Raw genomic sequence first — 25,931 nt, forward strand, 5'->3', positions numbered from 1 at the left:
CTTCCAATGTACCTGACCTTGCTGGGTTTCCACCATCTACAGCGGTCAGGGTGAGCTGGATCACAGGCTGCTTCTCTCGGTCTAAAGCTTTCTGCAGCACTAACTCGGCAGACACACTCTCGCCCCCTTTGTGCACCGCTAAGGAAAAATGCTGGCTCGGGCCCAGTTTGTACGTATTGAGAGCATTCTTTCCAACATCTACATCAGATGCGTCTAACAACGGAAATCGTACCCCTGGAAAAGTGTTTTCGGCAATGTCTATAGTTTGTGATTTCGCTCGGAAAGATGGAGCATTATCATTAACATCTAAAATATTAATTTCTACACGGTAGAGTTTCAACGGATTGTTGATAACGGCCTCTACACTGACTGTACATTTAGGAGCATTTGCACAGAGCTCCTCCCTGTCTATTCTCTCATTAACATAGAGAACACCAGTCTTTAGATTTACCTCGAAATAATTTCTCTTCGACCCGGTGATAATCTGAAACATACGAGACTCCAACTCCAGGACATGGAGGTTTAGATCCTTAGCGATATTTCCTACAGAAGTCCCCGGGTTTACCTCCTCTGAGACGGAGTAGGAGAGCTGCCCGGACACCGCTTCCCAGTAACACTCCAGCAGGACAAGCACTAAATACGTCACAAAAGAGCTCCTATTCGGTAAAGACATAATTCCATCGAAGGTGGGCCAAGTATAGGTCCAAAGATACGAATATTTGTCAAACAATCAAAGCTTAGAGAAATATGTTTCCAATCCAGAATTTTTACACGGTAAACATTGATGTTGCCTCCGACCAGTCTCCGTCTCTCTCTCTCATTCCGCGTCTCTTTGTAACAAAGCCCCGAGAAATGTTCTCACCCTCTGAAACTGGGAGGTGCCTCAAGACACCAAATACAATATCTCAATGCCACGGTCAACAGTGACGCCACGTGGGGAATTTACGCATCAATGTATGAGCTTAGATTAACAAATGACATTACATTTCAGAAAACCCAGACACAAGCCAAGGCTGGTGATCATAAAATCTCATTACAAGTGTAAGTTAATATGAGTAGCTCTAATAAATGTACTAAGCGCAATCACCTCATTAGCTCAAACACCAAGAAAAATACCCTTATCCGTTTCAGCACCATGGACAGCACACTGACGTTTATATTTACAACGGTAAAGAACACGCCATTTTTACAACTTACATCGGCAGTAAGACGTGCATTAAAGAGCAAACGATAACACCATCAAAATACCTTAAAAAGCACAACAAAGCAGAGTAAATGCTCAGTAAATGAAAGGAGAACAGAATATTTATGTGCTAATTGAAAGCATGATGTCTTACCTTGTCTTTGTTGGGTAATGTCTGAGTCCTGTCAAACGTGTCATTTCCATTAATACTGATCAGTTCTGCATCTGTAGGTGGATACGGTGCGGGGAAAACCACTACGTCACTCTTCAGTGTGTCTGAGTTGAAACACACGTCATATTGCTGAGTAGATTTAGAGTAAGACCAGCTCCCGTCAGGGTGTGTGGTGATCACTGGGGCGCCGTACCTTTTAAAACTGTCGTCTGTCCTGAAGCATTTTACAGCTATTAAACTGATCAGGCTCAGGAAAAATATCACTGACACCGAGGCAATGGCGATGAGCAAATACAAGTTTAAATCAGAGAAGCTCTCCTCCTTTCTTGGTACGATTCTGTATTGAGTCTGGATTTCACCTGTACTTTCAACCACCACTACATCAATAGACACAGTCGCTGACAGTGAGGGTTCTCCGTTATCAGAAACCATCACGACCAACGGGTGAGTTTTCAGGTCACTGTCACTCATTCGCCTCTTAGTCCTTAGTTCCCCTGTGCTGGTTCCGATTCGGAAGAGGTTGGTTCCCTTGGGCTCAGAGATGTGATAAGAAAGCAGCGCATTGTAGCCAGAGTCGGAGTCTACAGCCCTGATCTTGGCCACAAAGTAGCCCGCTTCAGCAGAATAGGGAATGTTCTCATTGTTAACGGAGCCGTGCTCAGAATAGGGCGCGAGAATCCCAGGACTGTTGTCATTCTCATCCAGAATAAAAACGTTCACAGTCACGTTGCTGCTGAGCGGAGGAACACCAGAGTCTGTGGCCTGAACTTTAAAACGGAATGTTTTTATCTCCTCATAGTTAAAAGACTGAAGGCTGACTATATCTCCTGTCACTGTGTTTATATTGACCATTGTAGACAGCGGTAGTGAGTGGTTTTTACTCTCTAAGAATGAGTAGGTCACATGACTATTTTCATTGACGTCATCATCAACTGCAGACACGGTTTTAATGACTTCTCCTACCAGGCTGTTCTCTTTAACATAAACATTAATCACTGGTTCTGAGAAGCGAGGAGCGTTGTCATTCACGTCAGAAACGTGTACAGTAATAATGCTGGTGCTGGAGAGAGGCGGGGTCCCTTCATCCGTAGCTGCGATGGTAACATTGTAATGAGATGCGCTCTCTCTGTCTAGAGGACCATTGACTACTAATGAATAATAGTTTTTATAGTTTGTCTCCAATTTAAAAGGGACTTTATTCTTAACCTCACAATGTACCAACCCATTTTTGCCACCATCTTTGTCGAGGACTGACACGAGAGCAATTGCAGTGCCCACCTTAGCGTCCTCTTTTACTGTGTCTAAGAGTGACGTTACTGATATCTCAGGGGAATTATCGTTTATGTCTAGTACTTCAATCAACAATTTGGAGTGAGACGTCATCGGAGGGTTGGCCCCATCACTTGCTTGAAGACGGATTTCAAAAGCTTTGTTTTCTTCAAAATCTATTTTTCTTTTGTTTGTAACAGTCCCAGTTTTTGTGTCCACTACAAAAATATCAGCAAAGTTGCCTTTTCCAAACTCGCTAAATGAAAAAAACACTTCACCATTTGGTCCTTCGTCTAAATCAGTAGCATTTAGTGTTATTATTGAGTTTCCAATCGGTACGTTTTCATAAACACTGGCTTTGTACAGCGATGTACTGAAAACAGGGGGGTTGTCGTTTATGTCCAACACATTAACTATAACAGCCATACTACCAGACTTCGGTGGATTTCCTCCATCTACAGCGGTCAGTGTGAGCTGGATCACAGGCTGTTTCTCTCGGTCTAAAGCTTTCTGCAGCACTAACTCAGCAGACACACTCTCTCCTCCTGTGTGTGTAGCTAGAGAAAAATATTCATTGAGACTAAGCTTGTATGTACTAACGGTATTCTTAGCAACATCCGCATCATGAGAGGATTTTAGGGGGAATTTAGCACCGGTTAACGTGTTTTCTGTTATATTGATATGTTGTGACCTCGTAGGAAAAGACGGGGAATTATCATTAACGTCTAGAATATTTATTTCTATTCGATAAAGCTTCAACGGATTGCTGATAACCGCCTCTACAAGGACTGTACATGTAAGATCCTCCGCACAGAGCTCTTCTCTGTCGATTCTCTCATTCACATAGAGAACACCAGTCTTTAGATTTACCTCGAAATACTTTCTCTTGGACCCGGTGACAATCTGAAACATACGCGACTCCAACTCCAGGACATTGAGGTTTAGATCCTTAGCGATATTTCCCACAGAAGTCCCCGGGTTTACCTCCTCTGAGACGGAGTAGGAGAGCTGCCCGGACACCGCTTCCCAGTAACACTCCAGCAGCACAAGCACTAAATACGTCACAATAGAGCTCCTTCTATTCGGTAAAGACATAATTCCATCGAATGTGAGCCAAGCATAGATCCAAAGAGATGAGTATCCTTCAATCAATCAAAGCATAAAACAATATATTAATCAAATCGAATTGAATTTCTACACGGTAAACACTGGTGTCGCCGCAGACAGCAGTATCTCTCTCGTTCTTCCTCTCTTTGTAACAAAGCCCCGAGAAATCTCCTCACCCTCTGAAGCTGGGAGGAGCCTAGAGACTCGCATATAACATCTCAAAGCCACGGTCAATAGTGACGCCACGTGGTACCGGAACGAGCTTACAATAATTATTCAGAAAATCACATTATTCTATGACACAAATGCAAAACCTATGATTTGAACAATAATATATCTGATAACTTAATTTAAGTTCTGCTCTACATGTCAGGGTCTACAAAATACAGGCCGACAAAGGACAAAAAAGCTATTCGCTCTAGTAAACAACCAAAGTTTGAGCACGCTGGGTTTCAGCACCATGGGCAGTGCACCAAAGTTAGAATTTACAGCGGGTAAAAACCAAGCCGTATTAAAAATGTGTAAAGTAATTAAGAAGTCCATTATTTCACTGAACATTCAGATGAGACAGTGAAGTAAATGTCAACGTCATCAAAACATTGAGAAGGAAAAAAACAAGGAAAACATGATCAGTAATGAACAGAAAAGTATTACTGTTTAGAAAAAACTGTATTTCTTACCTTCTCCTTGTTGGGTAATGTCTGATTCCTGTTAAACGTTTCGTTGCCGTTAAAACTGATCAGTTCTGCATCTGCAGGTGGATACGGTGCGGGGAACACCACTACGTCACTCTTCATTGTGTCTGAGTTGAAACACACGTCATACTGCTGAGTAGATTTAGAGTAAGACCAGCTCCCGTCAGGGTGTGTGGTGATCACTGGGGCGCCGTACCTTTTGAAACTGTCGTCTGTCCTGAAGCATTTTACAGCTATTAAACTTATTAGGCTCAGGAAAAATATCCCTGACACCGAGGCAATGGCGATCAGCAAATAGAGGTTTAAATCAGAGAAGCTCTCCTCCTTTCTTGGTACGTTTTTGTATTGAGTCTGGATTTCACCTGTACTTTCAACCACCACTACGTCAATAGACACAGTCGCTGACAGTGAGGGTTCTCCGTTATCAGAAACCATCACGACCAACGGGTGAGTTTTCAGGTCACTGTCACTCATTCGCCTCTTAGTCCTTAGTTCACCGGTGCTGGTTCCGATTCGGAAAAGGTTGGTTCCCTTGGGCTCAGATATGTGATAAGAAAGCAGCGCATTGTAGCCAGAGTCGGAGTCTACAGCCCTGATCTTGGCCACAAAGTAGCCCGCTTCAGCAGAATAGGGAATGTTCTCATTGTTAACGGTGCCGTGATCAGAATAGGGCGCGAGGATCCCAGGACTGTTGTCATTCTCATCCAGAATAAAAACGTTCACAGTCACGTTACTGCTGAGCGGAGGAATACCAGAGTCTGTAGCCTGAACTTTAAACTGGAACTTTTTTATCTCCTCATAGTTAAAAGACTGAAGACTGACTATATCTCCAGTCACTGAGTTTATATTGACCATTGTAGACAGCGGTACTGAGTTGCTGTTACTCTCTAAGAATGAGTAGGTCACCTGACCATTTTCACTGACGTCAGCATCAACTGCAGACACTGTTGTGATTAGCTCCCCTATTTGACTGTTCTCTTTCACATAAACATTAATAACGGGTTCTGAGAAGCGAGGAGCGTTGTCATTCACATCAGAAACGTGCACAGTAATAACGCTGGTGCTGGAGAGAGGCGGGGTCCCTTCATCCGTAGCTGTGATGGTGACATTATACTGAGAAGCACTCTCTCTGTCAAGAGGCCCATCTACAACTAACGAATAATAGTTTTTATAATTTGTCTCCAATTTAAAAGGGACCTTATTCTTAACCTTACAATGGACAACTCCATTTTTCCCACCATCTTTATCGAGGACTGACACGAAAGCAATGGCAGCGCCAACCTTGGCGTCCTCCTTTACTGTGTCTAAGAGTGACGTCACAGTGATCTCAGGGGCATTGTCGTTGAGGTCCACCACTTCTACCAGCACTTTACAGTGCGCTGCCATCGGGGGCTGGCCTCTGTCACTCGCCTGAGCACGGATCTCAAAGGCAGGGTGTTCCTCGAAGTCAATATTCCCTTTAACTGTAATGATACCTGTTTTAGAGTCTATTTGAAAAATATCTAAGAAATGGTCCTGTTCCTTGCTCCTAAGAGAGTACACAATTTCACTATTTGTACCTTCATCGACATCGGTGGCATTTAAGGTGATGATTGTTGTACCGAGGGGCACATTTTCCAAAATTCGAGTCTTATATAATGAATTACTAAAAACTGGAGCGTTGTCATTGTTATCCAAAACATGAACAATAATCTGTGAAGTGCCAGACTTCGGAGGGTTTCCTCCATCTACAGCGGTCAGTGTGAGCTGGATTACAGGCTGTTTCTCTCGGTCTAAAGCTTTCTGCAGCACTAACTCGGCAGACACACTACCTCCTCCTTTGTGTGTATCAAGCGAGAAGTATTCATTCGGACTAAGCTTGTATGTACTAACAGTATTCTTACCCACATCAGCATCAGAGGCCTCTGACAGAGCGAATCTAAGTCCAGGTAATGTGCTCTCAGCAATGTCTAATGTTTGAGAATGTATTCTAAAAGACGGATCATTATCATTAACGTCTAAAATGTTAATTTCTAGACGGTAAAGCTTCAACGGATTGTTTATAACGGCCTCTACGCTGACTGTACATTTCGAAGACTTCGCACAGAGCTCCTCTCTGTCTATTCTCTCATTCACATAGAGAACACCAGTCTTTAGATTTACCTCGAAATACTTTCTCTTGGACCCGGTGATAATCTGAAACATACGAGACTCCAACTCCAGGACATTGAGGTTTAGATCCTTAGCGATATTTCCCACAGATGTCCCCGGGTTTACCTCCTCTGAGACGGAGTAGGAGAGCTGCCCGGACACCGCTTCCCAGTAACACTCCAGCAGCACAAGCACTAAATACGTCACAATAGAGCTCCTTCTGTTCGGTAAAGACATCATTTTATCGAACGTGAGCCGAGCATAGATCCAAAGAGACGATTATGCGTCAATTAATCAAAGCATCGAAAAATTATGTTTAAAATCCAGCTGAATATTTTTACGGTAAACGCTGATGTGGCTTCCGACCACTCCGTTTCTCTCTCGTCCTGGGTCTCTTTGTAACAAAGCCCTGAAAAGTCTTCCCACCCTCTGAATCTGGGAGGGGCCTCGAGACTCGAATATAATATCTTAATGCCATGGTCAATAGTGACGCCAGGTGGTGAATGCACAAGCATACACCAACTCCGAATATCACAATGACACCCATCAAAACACAATATAAGCATGACAACGACATATTTATGTGCTATTTCACATGAAAAATGTCTTCTAAAATGTCTGCTAATTATAGCAAAAAAACGTATTCACAACATTACTTCAAATAACTGGCAAAATCACGCAGGGGAAGACTTTGATGATTGTCAGCACCATGGATAGCACCCATGTGCTTCTCTTCACAGCGCGAGAACAGTAAAACATTTGAACTTTTACAGGCAAGATCTATGTTATTTCATTGAACATTCAAATGAGAAAGAAAGGTCAACGTCACACAAAGACATTAATAAGAGGTACAAAAAAGACAGTAAAAAAGTATAATTATAGGATATGAGACTAATTGATATCTGGGTTAAGTGAAAACTATGTTCCTTACCTTGTCTTTGTTGGGTAATGTTTGAGTCCTGCTCAACGTGTCATTTCCATTAATACTGATCAGTTCTGCATCTGCAGGTGGATACGGTGCGGGGAAAACCACTACGTCACTCTTCAGTGTGTCTGAGCTGAAACACACGTCATACTGCTGAGTAGATTTAGAGTAAGACCAGCTCCCGTCAGGGTGTGTGGTGATCACTGGGGCGCCGTACCTTTTGAAACTGTCATCTGTTCTGAAGCATTTTACAGCTATTAAACTGATCAGGCTCAGGAAAAATATTACTGACACCGAGGCAATGGCGATCAGCAAATACAAGTTTAAATCAGAGAAGCTCTCCTCCTTTCTTGGTACGTTTCTGTATTCAGTCTGGATTTCACCTGTACTTTCAACCACCACTACATCAATAGACACAGTCGCTGACAGTGCGGGTTCTCCGTTATCAGAAACCATCACGACCAACGGGTGAGTTTTCAGGTCATTCTCACTCATCCGCCTCTTAATCCTTAGTTCTCCGGTGCTGGTTCCGATTCGGAAGAGGTTGGTTCCCTTGGGCTCAGAGATGTGATAAGAAAGCAGCGCATTGTAGCCAGAGTCGGCGTCTACAGCCCTGATCTTGGCCACAAAGTAGCCCGCTTCAGCAGAATAGGGAATGTTCTCAGAGTTAACGGAGCCGTGATCAGAATAGGGCGCGAGAATCCCAGGACTGTTGTCATTCTCATCCAGAATAAAAACGTTCACAGTCACGTTGCTGCTGAGCGGAGGAATACCAGAGTCTGTGGCCTGAACTTTAAACAGAAACTTTTTTATCTCCTCATAGTTAAAAGACTGAAGACTGACTATATCTCCTGTCACTGAGTTTATGTTGACCATTGTAGACAGCGGTACTGAGTTGCTGTTACTCTCTAGGAATGAGTAGGTCACATGACTATTTTCACTGACGTCAACATCAACTGCAGACACTGTTGTGATTATCTCACCTACCGGACTGTTCTCTTTCACATAAACATTAATAACGGGTTCTGAGAAGCGAGGAGCGTTGTCATTCACGTCATAAAGGTTAACAGTAATAACGCGGGTGCTGGAGAGAGACGGGGTCCCTTCATCCGTAGCTGTGATGGTGACATTATACTGAGAAGCACTCTCTCTGTCAAGAGGCCCATCTACAACTAACGAATAATAGTTTTTATAGTTTGTCTCCAATTTAAAAGGGACCTTATTCTCAACCTCACAACGGACAACTCCATTTTTTCCACCATCTTTATCGAGGACTGACACGAGAGCAATGGCAGTGCCAACCTTGGCGTCCTCCTTCACTGTGTCTAAGAGTGATGTCACAGTGATCTCAGGAGCATTGTCGTTGAGGTCCACCACTTCTACCAGCACTTTACAGTGCGCTGCCATCGGGGGCTGGCCTCTGTCACTCGCCTGAGCACGGATCTCAAAGGCAGGGTGTTCCTCAAAATCTATTTCGCCTTGAACCGTTATTGTCCCTGTATTTGGGTCAAGATGGAAAACATCTAGTACATGGTCCTGATCTTCTTTGTTCAGAGTATATACAATGTCACTGTTCGTTCCTTCATCTGGGTCTGTCGCGTTAAGAGTTAATAACGTTGTCCCAATCGGCACATTTTCCAAAATTCGAGTCTTATACAAGGATTTTGTAAACACCGGGGTGTTGTCATTATTATCCAGCACATTAATTATTATGTCTGAAGTGCCAGACTTCGGAGGGTTTCCTCCGTCTACAGCGGTCAGTGTGAGCTGGATCACAGGCTGTTTCTCTCGGTCTATAGCTTTCTGCAGCACTAACTCAGCAGACACACTCTCTCCTTTATGAACCGCTAAGGAAAAATATTCACTCGAACTAAGCTTGTATGTATTGATACCGTTCTTCCCCACATCAGCATCGTAGGCCAATAGTAGGGGGAATCTAACCCCAGGCAATGCGTTCTCTGCAATGTCTTTACTTTGTGATTTAGCACTGAAAGATGGGGCATTGTCATTAACGTCTAAAATGTTAATTTCTATACGGTAGAGTTTCAACGGATTGTTGATAATGGCCTCTACACTGAGAGTACATTTCGGAGCCTTCGCACAGAGCTCCTCTCTGTCTATTCTCTCATTCACATAGAGAACACCAGTCTTTAGATTTACCTCGAAATACTTTCTCTTGGACCCGATGATAATCTGAAACATACGCGACTCCAACTCCAGGACATTGAGGTTTAGATCCTTAGCGATATTTCCCACAGAAGTCCCCGGGTTTACCTCCTCTGAGACGGAGTAGGAGAGCTGCCCGGACACCGCTTCCCAGTAACACTCCAACAGCAAAAGCACTGAATACGTCACAACATATATCCTATTCGGTAAAGACATAATTCCATCGGACGTGCACCGAGCATAGATCCAAAAATACGAATATCTGTCAAACAATCAAAGCTTCGAGAAATATATGTTTCCAATCCAGAATGTTTACACGGTAAACACTGATGTGGCTTCCGACCAGTCTCTGTCTCTCTCTCTCATCCTGCGTCTCTTTGTAACAAAGCCCCGAGAAATGTTCTCACCCTCTGAAACTGGGAGGGGCCTCAAGACACCAAATACAATATCTCAATGCCACGGTCAACAGTGACGCCACGTGGGGAATGTATGAGCTTACACTAACTCAGATTATTGTTTTTGGCCTACACGCCATGACACACAAACACAGAATCTGAATGAAGACCATAATATCTGAGCACATGTAGGCCTATGTTCTTCTTCAAATGAGCAGTTGTACATGTAGTAAAGGCAAAAAAGCGGATCCACTGCATTAGTTCAAACAACTGGCAAAAGCAGGAGGTGAAAGACCGTAATATGTTTCAGCACCTTGGACAGAGCACGTATGTTTCTCTTGACAGCGAGCGAAAAGCAAGGAGTTTATTTCAACTTGTGAAGGCAGGCAGTAAGATGTTTACTATTTCATACAAATCATTTCAATGAGACAGCGAATCAAAAGACTACATCATTCAAACACAATGAGAAGCACATCAAAGCAAATGTGTATTTTAAGGATAGTAAAAAAACGCATTTCTGGTACAAATGAAAACTTAATTTCTTACCTTGTCCTTGTTGGGTAATGTTTGAGTCCTGTCAAACGTGTCATTTCCATTAATACTGATCAGTTCTGCATCTGCAGGTGGATACGGTGCGGGGAAAACCACTACGTCACTCTTCAGTGTGTCTGAGCTGAAACACACGTCATACTGCTGAGTAGATTTAGAGTAAGACCAGCTCCCGTCAGGGTGTGTGGTGATCACTGGGGCGCCGTACCTTTTAAAACTGTCGTCTGCCCTGAAGCATTTTACAGCGATTAAACTGATCAGGCTCAGGAAAAATATCACTGACACCGAGGCAATGGCGATGAGCAAATACAAGTTTAAATCAGAGAAACTCTCCTCCTTTCTTGGTACGTTTCTGAATTCAGTCTGGATTTCACCTGCACTTTCAACCACCACTACGTCAATAGACACAGTCGCTGACAGTGAGGGTTCTCCGTTATCAGAAACCAACACCACCAACGGGTGAATTTTCAGGTCACTGTCACTCATTCGCCTCTTAGTCCTTAGTTCTCCGGTGCTGGTTCCGATTCGGAAGAGGTTGGTTCCCTTGGGCTCAGAGATGTGATAAGAAAGCAGCGCATTGTAGCCAGAGTCGGCGTCTACAGCCCTGATCTTGGCCACAAAGTAGCCCGATTCAGCAGAATAGGGAATGTTCTCAGAGTTAACGGAGCCGTGATCAGAATAGGGCGCGAGAATCCCAGGTCTGTTGTCATTCTCATCCAGAATAAAAACGTTCACAGTCACGTTGCTGCTGAGCGGAGGAATACCAGAGTCTGTGGCCTGAACTTTAAAACTGAAAGTTTGTATCTCCTCATAGTTAAAAGACTGAAGACTGACTATATCTCCAGTCACTGAGTTTATGTTGACCATTGTAGACAGCGGTAGTGAGTTGCTGTTACTCTCTAAGAATGAGTAGGTCATATGACCATTTTCATTGACGTCAACATCAATTGCAAACACTGTTGTGATTATCTCGCCTATTGGACTGTTCTCTTTCACATAAACATTAATAACGGGTTCTGAGAAGCGAGGAGCGTTGTCATTCACATCAGAAACGCGCACAGTAATAACGCTGGTGCTGGAGAGAGGCGGGGTCCCTTCATCCGTAGCTATTATGTTGACATTGTAATGAGAAAAACTCTCTCTGTCAAGAGGCCCATCGACCACTAAAGAATAATAATTTTTATAGTTCGTTTCTAACTTAAAAGGGACCTCATTATTAACCTTACAATGAACCACTCCGTTTTTGCCACCATCTTTATCGAGAATAGACACGAGAGCAATGGCAGTGCCCTCCTTCGCGTCCTCCTTCACTGTGTCTAAGAGTGACGTCACAGTGATCTCAGGGGCATTGTCGTTGAGGTCCACCACTTCTACCAGTATTTTACAATGAGATGCCATCGGGGGCTGGCCTCTGTCACTCGCCTGCGCCCGTATCTCAAAGGCAGGGTGTTCCTCAAAATCTATTTCGTCTTGAACCGTTATTGTCCCTGTATTTGGGTCAATGTAGAAAACATCTAAAATATGGTCCTGATCTTTTTTGCTCAGAGAATATATTATCTCACTGTTCGTTCCTTCATCGGCGTCTGTCGCGTTAAGAGTTAATAATGTTGTCCCAATCGGCACATTTTCCAAAATTCGAGTCTTATACAAGGATTTTGTAAACACCGGGGTGTTATCATTAATATCCAGCACATTAATTATTATGTCTGAAGTACCAGACTTCGGAGGATTTCCTCCGTCTACAGCGGTCAGTGTGAGCTGGATCACAGGCTGTTTCTCTCGGTCTAAAGCTTTCTGCAGCACTAACTCAGCAGACACACTCTCTTCTCCTTTATACAACACTAAGGAAAAATGTTCATCAGTACTAAGCTTGTATGTATTGATACCGTTCTTCCCCACATCATTATCATAGGCCGATAGTAGGGGGAATTTAACCCCAGACAACGTGCTCTCTGCAATGTCTATACTTTGTGATTTAGCAGTGAAAGTCGGTGCATTATCATTTGTATCTAAAATATTAATTTCTACATGGTAAAGCTTCAACGGATTGTTGATAATGGCCTCTACACTAACAGTACATTTCGGAACCTTCGCACAGAGCTCCTCTCTATTTATTATCTCATTCACATATAGAACACCAGTCTTTAGATTTACCGCGAAATACTTTCTCTTGGATCCGGTGACAATCTGAAACATACGAGACTCCAACTCCAGAACATTGAGGTTTAGATCCTTAGCGATATTTCCCACGGAAGTACCCGGGTTTACCTCCTCTGAGACGGAGTAGGAGAGCTGCCCGGACACCGCTTCCCAGTAACACTCCAGCAGCACAAGCACTAAATACGTCACAATAGAGCTCCTTCTATTTGGTAAAGACATATTTCCATCGAACGTGTGCCAAGCATAGATCCAAAGAGATGAAATTATGTTTTAAAAATCAAGGTTTTGAATAAGGTATTTGGCAAATCCGAGTACATTTGTAGACGTATAAACAGACGGATCTATTCTCCGACTAGTCTCTCTCACGTCCTGTGTCTCTTTGTAACAAAGCCACAAAATATCTCCCCACCCTCTGAAACCGGGAGGGACCAAGATAGGTGAACATTTCTCACACTAACGGTCAACAGTGACGACAAGTGGTGAAAAGGGCAACATACAAAAGTGCCTTCAAAACCCAGCGGATCGAGTGTATAATGCAAGTTCTAGAAAGCACGAATCCAATAATCAAATATGAACAAATAACAACCATGAACGTGAATATCTGGAAGTGAAGTGTATTTTCCAGAAGAAATTGAATCGCTTACAGCACCAGTAGCCTATACCGTTGCCATGACGCCCTATTGGCAGACTAAGTAGAGCTCCTATCAATACATTATGTACATAGTTTGTTATTTTGAAGCGTTGTTTTTAATCAGCTGTTTTGTTTTTGATAAATAACATTGAGTCTTTATTGAATATATATACAATACCAGTCAAAAGTTTGGATACACCTACTCATTCAAGAGTTTTTCTTTATTTTTTTACTATTTTCTACATTTTAGAATAATAGTGAAGAGATCAAAACTATGAAATAACATATATGGAATCATGTAGTAACCAAAAAAGTGTTAAATTAATCAAAATGTGTTTTATATTTGAGATTCTTCAAAGTAGCCAATTGATGACAGCGTTGCACATTCTTGGCATTCTCTCAACCAGCTTCATGAGACAGACACCTGCATTTCACCTGCATTTCAATTAACAGGTGTACCTTGTTAAAAGTTCATTTGTGGAATTTCTTTCCTCCTTAATGCGTTTGAGCCAATCAGTTGTGTTGTGACAAGGTAGGGGTGGTATACAGAAGATAGCCCTATTTAGTAAAAGACCAAGTCCGTATTATGGCAAGAACAGCTCAAATAAGCAAAGAAAAACAACAGTCCACCATTACTTTAAGACATGAAGGTCAGTCAATGTGGAACGTTTCAAGAAATTTGAAAGTTTCTTCAAGGGCAGTCGAAAAAACCTTCAAGCGCTATGATGTTACTGTCTCTCATGAGGACCGCCACAGGAAACGAAGACCCAGAGTTACCTCTGCTGCAGAGGATAAGTGTAACGGTAGTCCTCCTCCTCTTCAACCGAAAAGGAGGAGTAGTGATGGAACCAAGGCGCAGCGGGTTGTGAATACATAATTTTAATAAACAAGACGGGAAAAAACACGAAACGAAATACACTTGAATGATAAACAAAAATAACAAAACGGAATAGACAGACCTGGACGACGAACTTACATTAAACACGAAGAACGCACGAACAGGGAAAAATAGACTACACAAAATGACGATGTACAAAAACAAACCGAACAGTCCCGTATGGTGCGACAAACACTGACACAGGAGACAACCACCCACAACGAACACTGTGAAACAACCTACCTAAATATGACTCTCAATTAGAGGAACGCCAAACACCTGCCTCTAATTAAGAGCCATACCAGGCAACCCTTAAACCAACATAGAAACAGAAAACATAGAATGCCCACCCAAACTCACGTCCTGACCAACTAACACATACAACAAACTAACAGAAATAGGTCAGGAACGTGACATAACCCCCCCCCCCATAAGGTGCAAATTCCGGGCGCACCAGCACAAAGTCTAGGGGAGGGTCTGGGTGGCATCTGACCACGGTGGTGGCTCAGGCTCAGGGCGAGGTCCCCACCCCACCATAGTCAATCCCAGCTTACCTCTCCCCCTACAAATGACCACCCTCATATTACCCCCACTTAATCTTTTGGGTAACATCGACACAAGGGGCAGCACCGGGATAGAGGGATAGCTCAGGACAGAGGGATAGCTCAGGAAAGAGGGATAGCTCAGGATAGAGAGGTAGCTCAGGATAGAGGGGCAACTCCGGACTGAAAGGCAGCTCCGGACAGAGAGACAGCTCTGGACTGAGGGGCAGTTCTGGATAAATAGCCGCTCTGGGCTGAGGGACAGCTCATGACTGGCTGACGACTCTGGACGCTCATGGCTGGCTGACGGCTCTGGACGCTCATGGCTGGCTGACGGCTCTGGACGCTCATGGCTGGCTGACGGCTCTGGACGCTCATGGCTGGCTGACGGCTCTGGACGCTCATGGCTGGCTGACGGCTCTGGACGCTCATGGCTGGCTGACGGCTCTGGACGCTCATGGCTGGCTGACGGCTCTGGACGCTCATGGCTGGCTGACGGCTCTGGACGCTCATGGCTGGCTGACGGCTCTGGACGCTCATGGCTGGCTGACGGCTCTGGCAGATCCCGTCTGGTTGGCGGCTCTGGCAGATCCCGTCTGGTTGGCGGCTCTATTGGCTAGGGACAGACGGATGGCTCAGACGGCGCTGGGGAGACGGATGGCTCAGATGGCGCTGGGGAGACGGATGGCTCAGATGGCGCTGAGGAGACGGATGGCGCTGAGGAGACGGATGGCTCAGATGGCGCTGAGGAGACGGATGGCTCAGATGGCGCTGCGGAGACGGATGGCTCAGACTGATCCTGTCTGGCGGAAGGCTTTGGCTGCTCCTGTCTGGCGGAAGGCTCTAGCGGCTCCTGTCTGGCGGAAGGCTCTGCAGGCTCATGGCAGACGGGCAGCTTTGCAGGCTCATGGCAGACGGGCGGCTTTGCAGGCTCATGGCAGACGGGCAGTTCATGCGCCGTTGGGCAGACGGCAGACTCTGGCCGGCTGAGACGCACTGTAGACCTGGTGCGTGGTGCCGGAACTGGAGGCACCGGACTGGAGACACGCACTTCAAGCCTAGTGCGGGGAGCAGGGACAGGGCACACTGGACTCTCAAAGCGTACTATATGCCTGGTGCGTGATACTGGCACTGGTGGCACCGGGCTGAGTGCACGCCCATCAGGACGAGTACGGGGAGAAGGAACACTGTGTACAGGGCTCTGGAGACGCACAGATGGCTTAGTGCGTGGTGCCGGAACTGGAGGCACCGGACTGGAGACACGCACCATAGAGAGAGTGCGTGGAGGAGGAACAGGGCTCTGGAAACGCACTGGAAGACTGGTGCGTGGTGTGGGCACTGGTGGTACTGGGCTGGGGCGGGGAGGTAGCGCCGGAAATACCGGACCGTGCAGGCGTACTGGCTCCCTTGAACACCGAGCCTGCCCAACCTTACCTGGTTGAATGCTCCCCGTCGCCCGACCAGTGCGGGGAGGTGGAATAACCCGCACCGGGCTATGTAGGCGAACCGGGGACACCATGCGTAAGGCTGGTGCCATGTAAGCCGGCCCAAGGAGACGTACTGGTGGCCAGATATGTAGAGCCGGCTTCATGGCACTTGGCTCAATGCTCAATCTAGCCCTACCAGTGCGGGAGGTGGAATAACCCGCACTGGGCTATGCACACGTATAGGAGACACCGTGCGCTCTACTGCGTAACACGGTGTCTGCCCGTACTCCCGCTCTCCACGGTTAGCCTGGTAAGTGGGCTCAGGTCTCCTACCTGCCCTTGGCCCACTACCTCTTAGCCCCCCCCCAAGAAATTTTTGGGCATTACTCACGGGCTTTTCGGGCTTCCGTGCTAGACGCGTCCCCTCATAACGCCGGTTCCCTTCACCGATTGCCTCTGCTCTCCTTAGTGCCTCCAGCTGTTCCCATGGGAGGCGATCCCTTCCAGCCAGGATCTCCTCCCATGTGTAGCAACCTTTCCCGTCCAAAACATCGTCCCAAGTCCATTCCTCCTTCTTGTGCTGTCCCTTACTCCAATTACACCGCTGCTTGATTCTGGATTGGTGGGTGGTTCTGTAACGGTAGTCCTCCTCCTCTTCAACCGAAAAGGAGGAGTAGTGATGGAACCAAGGCGCAGCGGGTTGTGAATACATAATTTTAATAAACAAGACGGGAAAAAACACGAAACGAAATACACTTGAATGATAAACAAAAATAACAAAACGGAATAGACAGACCTGGACGACGAACTTACATTAAACACGAAGAACGCACGAACAGGGAAAAATAGACTACACAAAATGACGATGTACAAAAACAAACCGAACAGTCCCTTATGGTGCGACAAACACTGACACAGGAGACAACCACCCACAACGAACACTGTGAAACAACCTACCTAAATATGACTCTCAATTAGAGGAACGCCAAACACCTGCCTCTAATTAAGAGCCATACCAGGCAACCCTTAAACCAACATAGAAACAGAAAACATAGAATGCCCACCCAAACTCACGTCCTGACCAACTAACACATACAACAAACTAACAGAAATAGGTCAGGAACGTGACAATAAGTTCATTAGAGTTAACTGCACCTCAGATTGCAGCCCAAATAAATGCTTCACAGAGTTCAAGTAACAGACACATCTCAACATCAACTGTTCAGAGAAGACTGCGTGAATCATGCCTTCATGGTCGAATTGCTGCAAAGAAACTACTACTAAAGGATACCAATATGTAAAATACACAAGCAATGGATATTAGAAAGGTGGAAATCTGTCCTTTGGTCTGATGAGTCCAAATTTGAGATTTTTGGTTCAACCGTGTCTTTGTGAGATGCAGAGTAGGTGAACGGATGATCTCCGCATGTGTGGTTCCCACCGTGAAGCATGGAGGAGGAGGTGTGATGGCGTGGGGGGGCTTTGCTGGTGACACTGTCAGTGATTTATTTAGAATTCAAGGCACACTTGGCTACCAGTATGGCTACCACAGCATTCTGCAGCAATATGCCAGCCCATCTGGTTTTCACTTAGTGGGACAATCATTTGTTTTTCAACAGGACAATGACCCAAAACACACCTCCAGACTGTGTAAGGGCTATTTGACCAAGGAGAGTGATGGAGTGCTGCATCAGATGACCTGGCCTCCACAGTCACCCAACCTCAACCCAGTTGAGATGGTTTGGGATGAGTTGGACCGTGGAGCGAAGGAAAAGCAGCCAACAAGGGCTCAGCAAATGTGGCAACTCCTTCAAGACTGTTGGAAAAGCATTCCTCATGAAGCTGGTTGGGAGAATGCCAAGAGTGTGCAAAGCTGTCATCAAGACAAAGGGTGGCTACTTTGAAGAATCTCAAATATAAAATACATTTGGATTTTTTAAACACTTTTTTGGTTACTACATGATTCCATATGTGTTATTTCATAGTTTTGATTTCTTCACTATTATTCTACAATATAGAAAATAGTAAAAATAAAGAAAAACCCTGGAATGAGTAGGTGTGTCCAAACATTTGACAGGTACTGTATATTTTCACCCACAGACTGAATGGCAGGTCAACTCTTTTTGGCTTGGCTGCGGCTAATGTTTTTGTTTGAATGATGCATCTGGACACAATACCAGCATTTTTTGGTTCACCTGGCTGCTCCTGATCCTTTGAGAACATTATTTGACCAGTCGCTTGGCTTGAGAGGAATGGGAGATGTAGTGGAAGAATGCAGTGCTGAGGCAGAGGGCTCGTAGTGAGGAGGACTGGCTACCATTCTGAACTGTATGTGGTGAGCCCTCTGGTGCCCAGAGCTGCTGAAGCATCACCCAAGTGGGTGCCATGCATTGTGAAGGAGAAGGCCAGTAGCTACACGACTCAGGCTGGTTCCCAGAGTAGCCCTCGACATGCATGTCACCAGACAATCAATCTACATCAACCATCTCCCTGACCACCTCCCTCTGATCAAGCCATGAACTGTCTCTCTTCATCTTTGGAGGATACATACCCTCAAAGACTTGGCCTCTATCGGTTGACCTAGCTAGCTTTTGCTAAGCTACTCATAATGTGTATTTATTCTTCTTTTTATTTTTTTACCTTTGAAGCGCTTTGAGAACTTTTTCTGTTATGAAAAGCACTATGGAAGTGTAATAAATAGTAATACTACTACTGCTAATAATAATAATCATATTTAAAAACTCAGTCACGCTCCATGGAAAAACAAAAGTCAGGATGTGTGAGACACACACACACATGGACCCCTGACCCAAACGCACTAATCTTACATACTACTCTATCTAACAAACAGAAACACAGCTAAAACCTATGGGCCCGATTCCGACTGGAGTGAAGCGAGTGTAAATGGAACATAACTCCCTCTTTATGCACTTTTCACTCTCTGCATATTCGGACCTTGAACTTAGGCATTAGATTAGTGTGATGTTCACCCACTATTCGTTTTGGGTGGAGATGGAATAAATGAATGTGTGGCAGAGGTGTGTCTACAGATACACAGTATTCTGACCTTGACTTCATTCCCCCATAATTCCACCACCTTTACACGTGAGGATACCATGAGTCAGGTCAAGCGAACCTGCCGGTTCCAAGTGGAAAAAGCATCCACCTGATTTCTTCCGGAAAAAAATATCACCATTCTCCATGCACTGTAATTTACAACTTGGTAAGAGCTATAGATAAGAGCTAGGAACATAAGTAATCCGTTTGGATAAAGGAATTGTAGACATAAATTACGCTTGTTTTACTCTCAAATTACTTAATTATAGGCTGCCCTGAACTTTTCTGTTTCCTATTTCTATCACGTTAAATATTAGCCACGATCAGTGTCGACCTTCGGTAGGCCTAATAACAGCGCATATTCAACTGCCACTTTACTGTTAGTTCCCTTCAGTTGGTATAGCCTACATTATCATTCCATTTAATCCCATTGTTTTGTTTCCCTTCCTTTGCTTCCTCTAAACGCCGTCACAGCCATGGGGTTGTTGCTGAGGTTCATTAGTAACAGTGCGATAATACAGAACAAAATACATGTAGGCTAACTAAATGACTATGGAGCGGAGCGCAGACTAAGCCCTAACAGTTTGAACCATACGTATGGCCCAATACTTGTGTCATCACATAGTTCCATGTTTAGTGCAGATAATACAGGAGGGTATAGACTACTATTGTACACTATTATCCCTATTATAATCCTACGTACACTAATCTTGCAACTTCACCATGGGTTGAAGAATTGAATGTGGCAATTTTCAGAGTGAATCAAAATGGCTAAGATAAATGCACTGAAACCCCTACTGAATGTTGGCCAGCAGGTGGGAGGATTTCCGCCATTTTAATGACACTTATTCAGAACGCACAAGGGAACCACACCTGCAAAGCCTGTTACACTCCCTCATAAGGTACATCTGAATACCAACTAGTGAGATGTACGTAGGACAGTCGCAATCGACTACTTACACACAGCTGAACTACACTCTCCAACAAACAAAATGTTGTTTGTTGCAGAAGAGCTGCTTTCATATTCACACTTTCAGACGCACAGGCGGACGACCAATAGTTAGCCCTAAAAAAACAATAATGAGTACTTTGTAGCAGCTCAGCAGGGAAAAGGGATTTCATACAGATGTAGGATCTTACTGTGTTCGCCATGTTGCAGGATAACTTTCCTGTTGCGGCTGGGTTAATTTCCAGCTGTGGCAAACTGGCGTAAATTAGGATCTTACATCTGTATTCAAATCTATGCAGTGCTTAGTGACCTATCGACATTAAAGCCCTGTCTTGTGCTTTTTATCCCAACAAAAATAGGATAAATGAATGGAAATAATATCGCATTGCTTTTCAAGAAATCACAAATAACTAATGATGTTTCGATCCACACACTACTGTACAGTAAACTAAATGCTAGATGACCCATATCCGGCCACTGATAGATGGCATTGGAGGCTTATATCCATCTCTGGCATTGACCCCTCCTGACTGGAGTCTAGCGTCAGGCCTTAAACAGAGCATGCTCAGTAGGGTTGTGCCGTGGGAGATTGATTACTCCTCTGAGGTATGAAATATGCTGATGTCACAGACCAACCACATCACTTCCTCTCCCAGTGCTGGCTACTGCAGGGCTGGGCCTGCAGAGGATCCGCAGAGGGGTCAATGAAGTAATTAGCATTAGAGACACAAATGCACACACACACACACTCAAACTGAGGTTTGCACACACACATGCACACGCACACACACACACACACACACACACACACACACACACACACACACACACACACACACACACACACACACACACACACACACACACACACACACACACACACACACACACACACACACACACACACACACACACACACAGTGACGGGCATAAGTGGGCCACAAAGGGGGCCTGCCTGCGTTGTGATCCTCTGTTCATTGATGCAGGGCCGGCTGTGCTCTGCACTCCCACTGTGCTCTGCACTCCTACAGATTTCTGGGTATTTTGGTAGATTTTTCTAGTGTTACCCTGCATCTCCACAGAGACAGCGGTTATGAGCTTACGGACGTTGGGCTGTTTGTAATCCCAGGATTAGGCCCTGTGTGCCTCCTGTCCCATTTCCATTCAGTGGGAAACATGATTTGAAATACTAATAATCATCAGATTCTGAGTCATAATCGTCTTCCCCCTATGCCCAATAACAAGAATAGCTTTGCAGGTCTCTGATCAGAGGATTTCTAGGTCACAATAGGAGTGACGAGAGCAAAAACATAACAGTATAGGGTTATGTGCACAGGAATGAATAATGTTTGCACGCACCTACGCACTCTCTCTTACACAAACACACAAACACACAACAGACACACTACCTGCTCCCTGAGACAGCGTGGAATCCACCGATTTGGGACTGAGGTTATGGGTCAAAGTCTACTGACCATCCTGTTGAACCCTGACCCACTCTGGCTGAGCTAAAGACAAAAATCACTACACTATCCAACAAACACACAGCTAAAACCAAACTGAACTGCTTACACACAGCAGAACTACACTCTCTAACAAACACACAGCTAAAACCAAACTGAACTGCTTACACACAGCAGAACTACACTATCCAACAAACACACAGCTAAAACCAAACTGAACTGCTTACACACAGCAGAACGACACTCTCTAGCAAACACACAGCTAAAACCAAACTGAACTGCTTACACACAGCAGAACTACACTCCCTAACAAACACACAGCTAAAACCAAACTGAACTGCTTACACACAGCAGAACTACTCTCTAACAAACAGACAGCTAAAACCAAACTGAACTGCTTACACACAGCAGAACTACACTATCCAACAAACACACAGCTAAAACCAAACTGAACTGCTTACACACAGCTGAACTACTCTCTAACAAATGAAACTCAAAGAAGAAGAGCTGCTTTCATATCCCACTTTCAGATGCACAGAGGGTACAAACAATAGTATGTCCTGAAACACAATAATGAACGCTTATTATGAAGTTGTAGCGGTTTACCAGGGAAAAGGGGTTTCATATTCATATCAACACAGCGCTTAGAGATCTATCAATCGCCTGTCTTGTAATTTAAACACTATTCCAGCAAAATGATGCTAAATGGAAAGCTGCACATACTATCATTGCTCTTCAAGTAGTAAAAAAAGTAACTAATGATGTTTTGATTAACCCACTATGGTAAACAAAATGCTAGCTGACCCATATCCAGTCATATCCACTCATAGATGGCCTTGGAGGCCCGTATCCATCTCTGCCATTGAGCCACCCTGAGTGCAGTGTCAGGTCCTAAACAGAGCATGCTCAGTAAGGTTTTGCCATGTGAGATTGATTACTCCTCTGAGGTGTGAAATATGCTGATGTCACAGACCAACCACATCACTTCCTCTCCCAGTGCTGGCTACTGCAGGGCTGGGCCGGTAGAGGATCCGCAGAGAGGTCAACGAAGCAATTAAGACGACACACACACACACACACACACACACACACACACACACACACACACACACACACACACACACACACACACACACACACACTATTAAAAACTCCTAAACTAATACCACAGAGTTTCTAAACCCAGAGGCGCAACATCGCAAGACTTCCGGGAAAGCTTGCGAAACAGACCAAACAGACCAGGCCGGGGTTTGGGATTTGAGGAGTCAATGAGAGAAGTAAAAAAAAAGTCTTCCTTAGTCGTTCATTTTCTCTAAATCTAAAGGCACAACCTAGATTCGGGCCAATGTCTGAAGTAGCTGAACGTGTTGTTACTCCAACCTCGAGAAAGTGACAAACTGACACGTTTACATTTTCATCCAGGACAACCTTATATCGAAGGAGTGCTTTCTGATTTGACGGCCTGCACATACGCAGTTTGGCTCTTATGTGTTTCTAAGCATGAGCTTAGCTAGCCAACGTCGCCATGACATCATCTACAAGTTGGATCGGGGATTTCCAATGGAGAAGCAGTTTTAGCCTATTTTCATACTGTACTGTCTTTGCTAATACACACATACAGGGGTATAAGAAACCAATGACAATGAAACTGCTTCATGGAATCACCCAAATTATTAATCCCATTTCATTCCTAATTCCTCATTACATTTCCTTTTAATGAGATCTCACATTTGCGGAGGGTATGATAATTGAATACGCTACTACATCATTAATAACTCGTAAACAGTTGGTCAATGAAGAGACATAATGTTTGCTTCCTGAATGTAAGACAAGTGGTGCATGTCGAATCTAGTGGTTAACTCTGCCTCTGTCTGTCTCTCTATCTTATTAACCAGGAGGGGGCAGAGAGAGATAAAGCTAGAGGGTGGGTATGAAGGGAGGTTTGGTGGGGGGGTTAATGAGTAGTGTGTGCCTGTGCATCTTGACATTGGGGCGTGTCTGGGAGGAGAAGAGGGACGAGAAGTCTATTAAGGATGATTTTCATTTGTGAACCAAAAACCCTCTGTTTCATACTGCTGAGTGTATGGGCGTGCACTTCTCTTCCTTTGGATGTTTGTGCTTGAGTGTGTATGTTGGTGTGTGCATTTGTGTGTGAGAGAGTGCGTCTGTGTAAGCATATGAAGGTGGGACGGGGGAGGGGTGTGAGCAGAACACACTCGCAGGCGAGTTCCCCCCTCCCCCCTCTCTTCCGCTCTCGTTCTGCACAGCTCTCCGGTCTCCATGGCAACCACATCTCACCATGAGGGAGCACACATGCTCAAATACGCACGCGCACACACACACACACACACACACACACACACACACACACACACACACACACACACACACACACACACACACACACACACACACACACACGGTAACACATACATGGCTGAAGGCTTATTTTCAGGGCAGAGAAGAGGATGAATGAAAACACAATTCCTTCTGGATCTCCTCCTTTCTACACAGCTCTCCTTTTCAGAGTGAGAATCCTATCTGCTTCTGTTCATATTCACACTGCCCTGTCATCTCTGAGCGCAAAGCCTACTCGCCACGACGTGACACCCGAACAAGAACAATCACACACACCCAAAGATACCGCATACAAAATACTGCACACACACACACACACACACACACACACACACACACACACACACACACACACACACACACACACACACACACACACACACACACACACACACACACACACACACACACACACACACACACACACACACACACACACACACACACACACAGCTGCAGCTGGCCTGCTCATGCATAGGTAATGTAGCTCCGCAGCAGCATATTTGCTGTGGCAGCAGAAGCTAGCAGCTCCCTTCTCCACCCCAACACCCCATCAGAGAGGCTGACCTGCTCACTCCGCCTGCCCTGCCCCCTGCACCCTCACTAAGCCAAGGCACCAGAGACGCCCCACCATATAGTAACCACATCCCTTTATGAGGTCAGATACTGATACAGACACACACCACTTTGTCTGTGTATTTCTCTCCAGGTTATCACAGTATGTAGGAGCAGCAGCTACATGATATACAAATACAGTCAGGTCCAAAATTATTGGCACCCTTAATTAAGATGAGCAAATACTGAGCTATACTGTACGCTAAACAAAATAGAAAATTATACTATTTCATACTAATCCAATTGCTCTGAGACATATATTTTGTTTAACGAATAATCTTTTTTTTCTTTCAAAAAGATAGGGCTCAAAGTTATTGCCACCCCTGTTTTCAATACCTTTCAATCCTTTACCTTGCGAGGATAATGGCACTGTACAATGATTTATGAGATTGGAGAACACATTGGGTGGGATCTTTGGCCATAGCAAAATGTTGATTTTGTAGTCAGTTAACAATTTCTTTGTGCATTTTGATGTGTACTTACTTACTGGAAAATCCACTTGCAGTCAAGTTTCAGCCTCCTGGCAGAGGCAACCAGGTTTTTGGCTAAAATGTTCTGGTACTTGGTAAAGTTCATGATGCCGTGGACCTTAAGAAGGATACCAGAACCAGCGGAAGCAAAATAGACCCATAGCATCAAAGCTCCACCACTATATTTTACAGTAGGTACGGGAGCTCTATTTTATGTCGTCCAACAAATCGAGAGCTTGGGACTAGGTTCCATCTGTTTTCCTACTTTGAACAATACTTTGAACAATACATTGGCCTAAACATTTCTTAAAGAATCCAACTTCAATTTTGAATTTCATCCATCATTATTTCTTCTCCCGTTTTGGTGGCCTCAATTTTATGTTCCTTGGTAACTATAACAGTGATACAATTCCTGCAAAATTTTCTGCGTTTCTTGGACAAGTATTGTTAGCGTGGTCGTTAATATATAAACATAATTTACCCCTGCATAGGTATTTCATTTGGAACAATAAGGACATTTTGAATAGAAACAAGTATTTCTTTTTTTAAGAACTGGTTCAATAATCATATCCTACTGGTGCGTCAACTTTTTAATACAGAAGGATTGTTACTCAATTATGAGGAATTCTTGTCTCGTTGCAATATCCCTGTAACACATTAGAGAGTGGAATAGTTGATGCTATTCCATCTGGAACTCTCATGTTATTTAGAGGTGTAGCAAGACCTAACCTTCTTAACCTACCCTCGCTTAATAATCCAGTTGACTCTCCAATAGGGAAAATGTGATTCTC

At 44.5% G+C, this 25,931-nt stretch overlaps 2 protein-coding genes across 35 annotated transcripts in view; both read right to left on the reverse strand.

Annotated features, from left to right (window-relative positions):
* The window catches only part of LOC129857954 (protocadherin alpha-C2-like), a 296,503-nt gene that overhangs the window by 96,341 nt on the left and 174,231 nt on the right, over window positions 1-25,931 (reverse strand). The window contains exon 1 of one of the 34 annotated variants that reach the window (XM_055926694.1): window positions 10,589-13,557. The exons of 31 other annotated variants lie outside the window; for them this stretch is intronic. In XM_055926694.1, coding sequence (XP_055782669.1) covers window positions 10,589-12,970 — 2,382 coding nt within the window. In that variant the 5' untranslated portion in view covers window positions 12,971-13,557. Of the gene's footprint in view, window positions 1-4,411; window positions 7,037-7,487; window positions 10,446-10,588; window positions 13,558-25,931 lie in introns of those variants that run through there. 2 more of the 34 variants (XM_055926697.1, XM_055926693.1) reach the window with 2 other exon arrangements.
* On the reverse strand, window positions 686-4,391 carry LOC129857967 (protocadherin alpha-11-like). Its single transcript, XM_055926761.1, has one exon. The coding sequence runs from the start codon at window positions 3,717-3,719 to the stop codon at window positions 1,314-1,316; it is 2,406 nt and encodes an 801-aa protein (XP_055782736.1). The 5' UTR covers window positions 3,720-4,391; the 3' UTR covers window positions 686-1,313.

The sequence above is a fragment of the Salvelinus fontinalis genome, chromosome 6 (assembly GCF_029448725.1).
Source record: "Salvelinus fontinalis isolate EN_2023a chromosome 6, ASM2944872v1, whole genome shotgun sequence".
NCBI classification, from domain to species: Eukaryota; Metazoa; Chordata; class Actinopteri; order Salmoniformes; family Salmonidae; genus Salvelinus; species Salvelinus fontinalis.

Coding starts and splice junctions, on each gene's coding strand:
- LOC129857967 (XM_055926761.1), bottom strand. CDS start 3,719: ATGTCTTTACCGAATAGAAGGAGCTCTATTGTGACGTATTTAGTGCTT.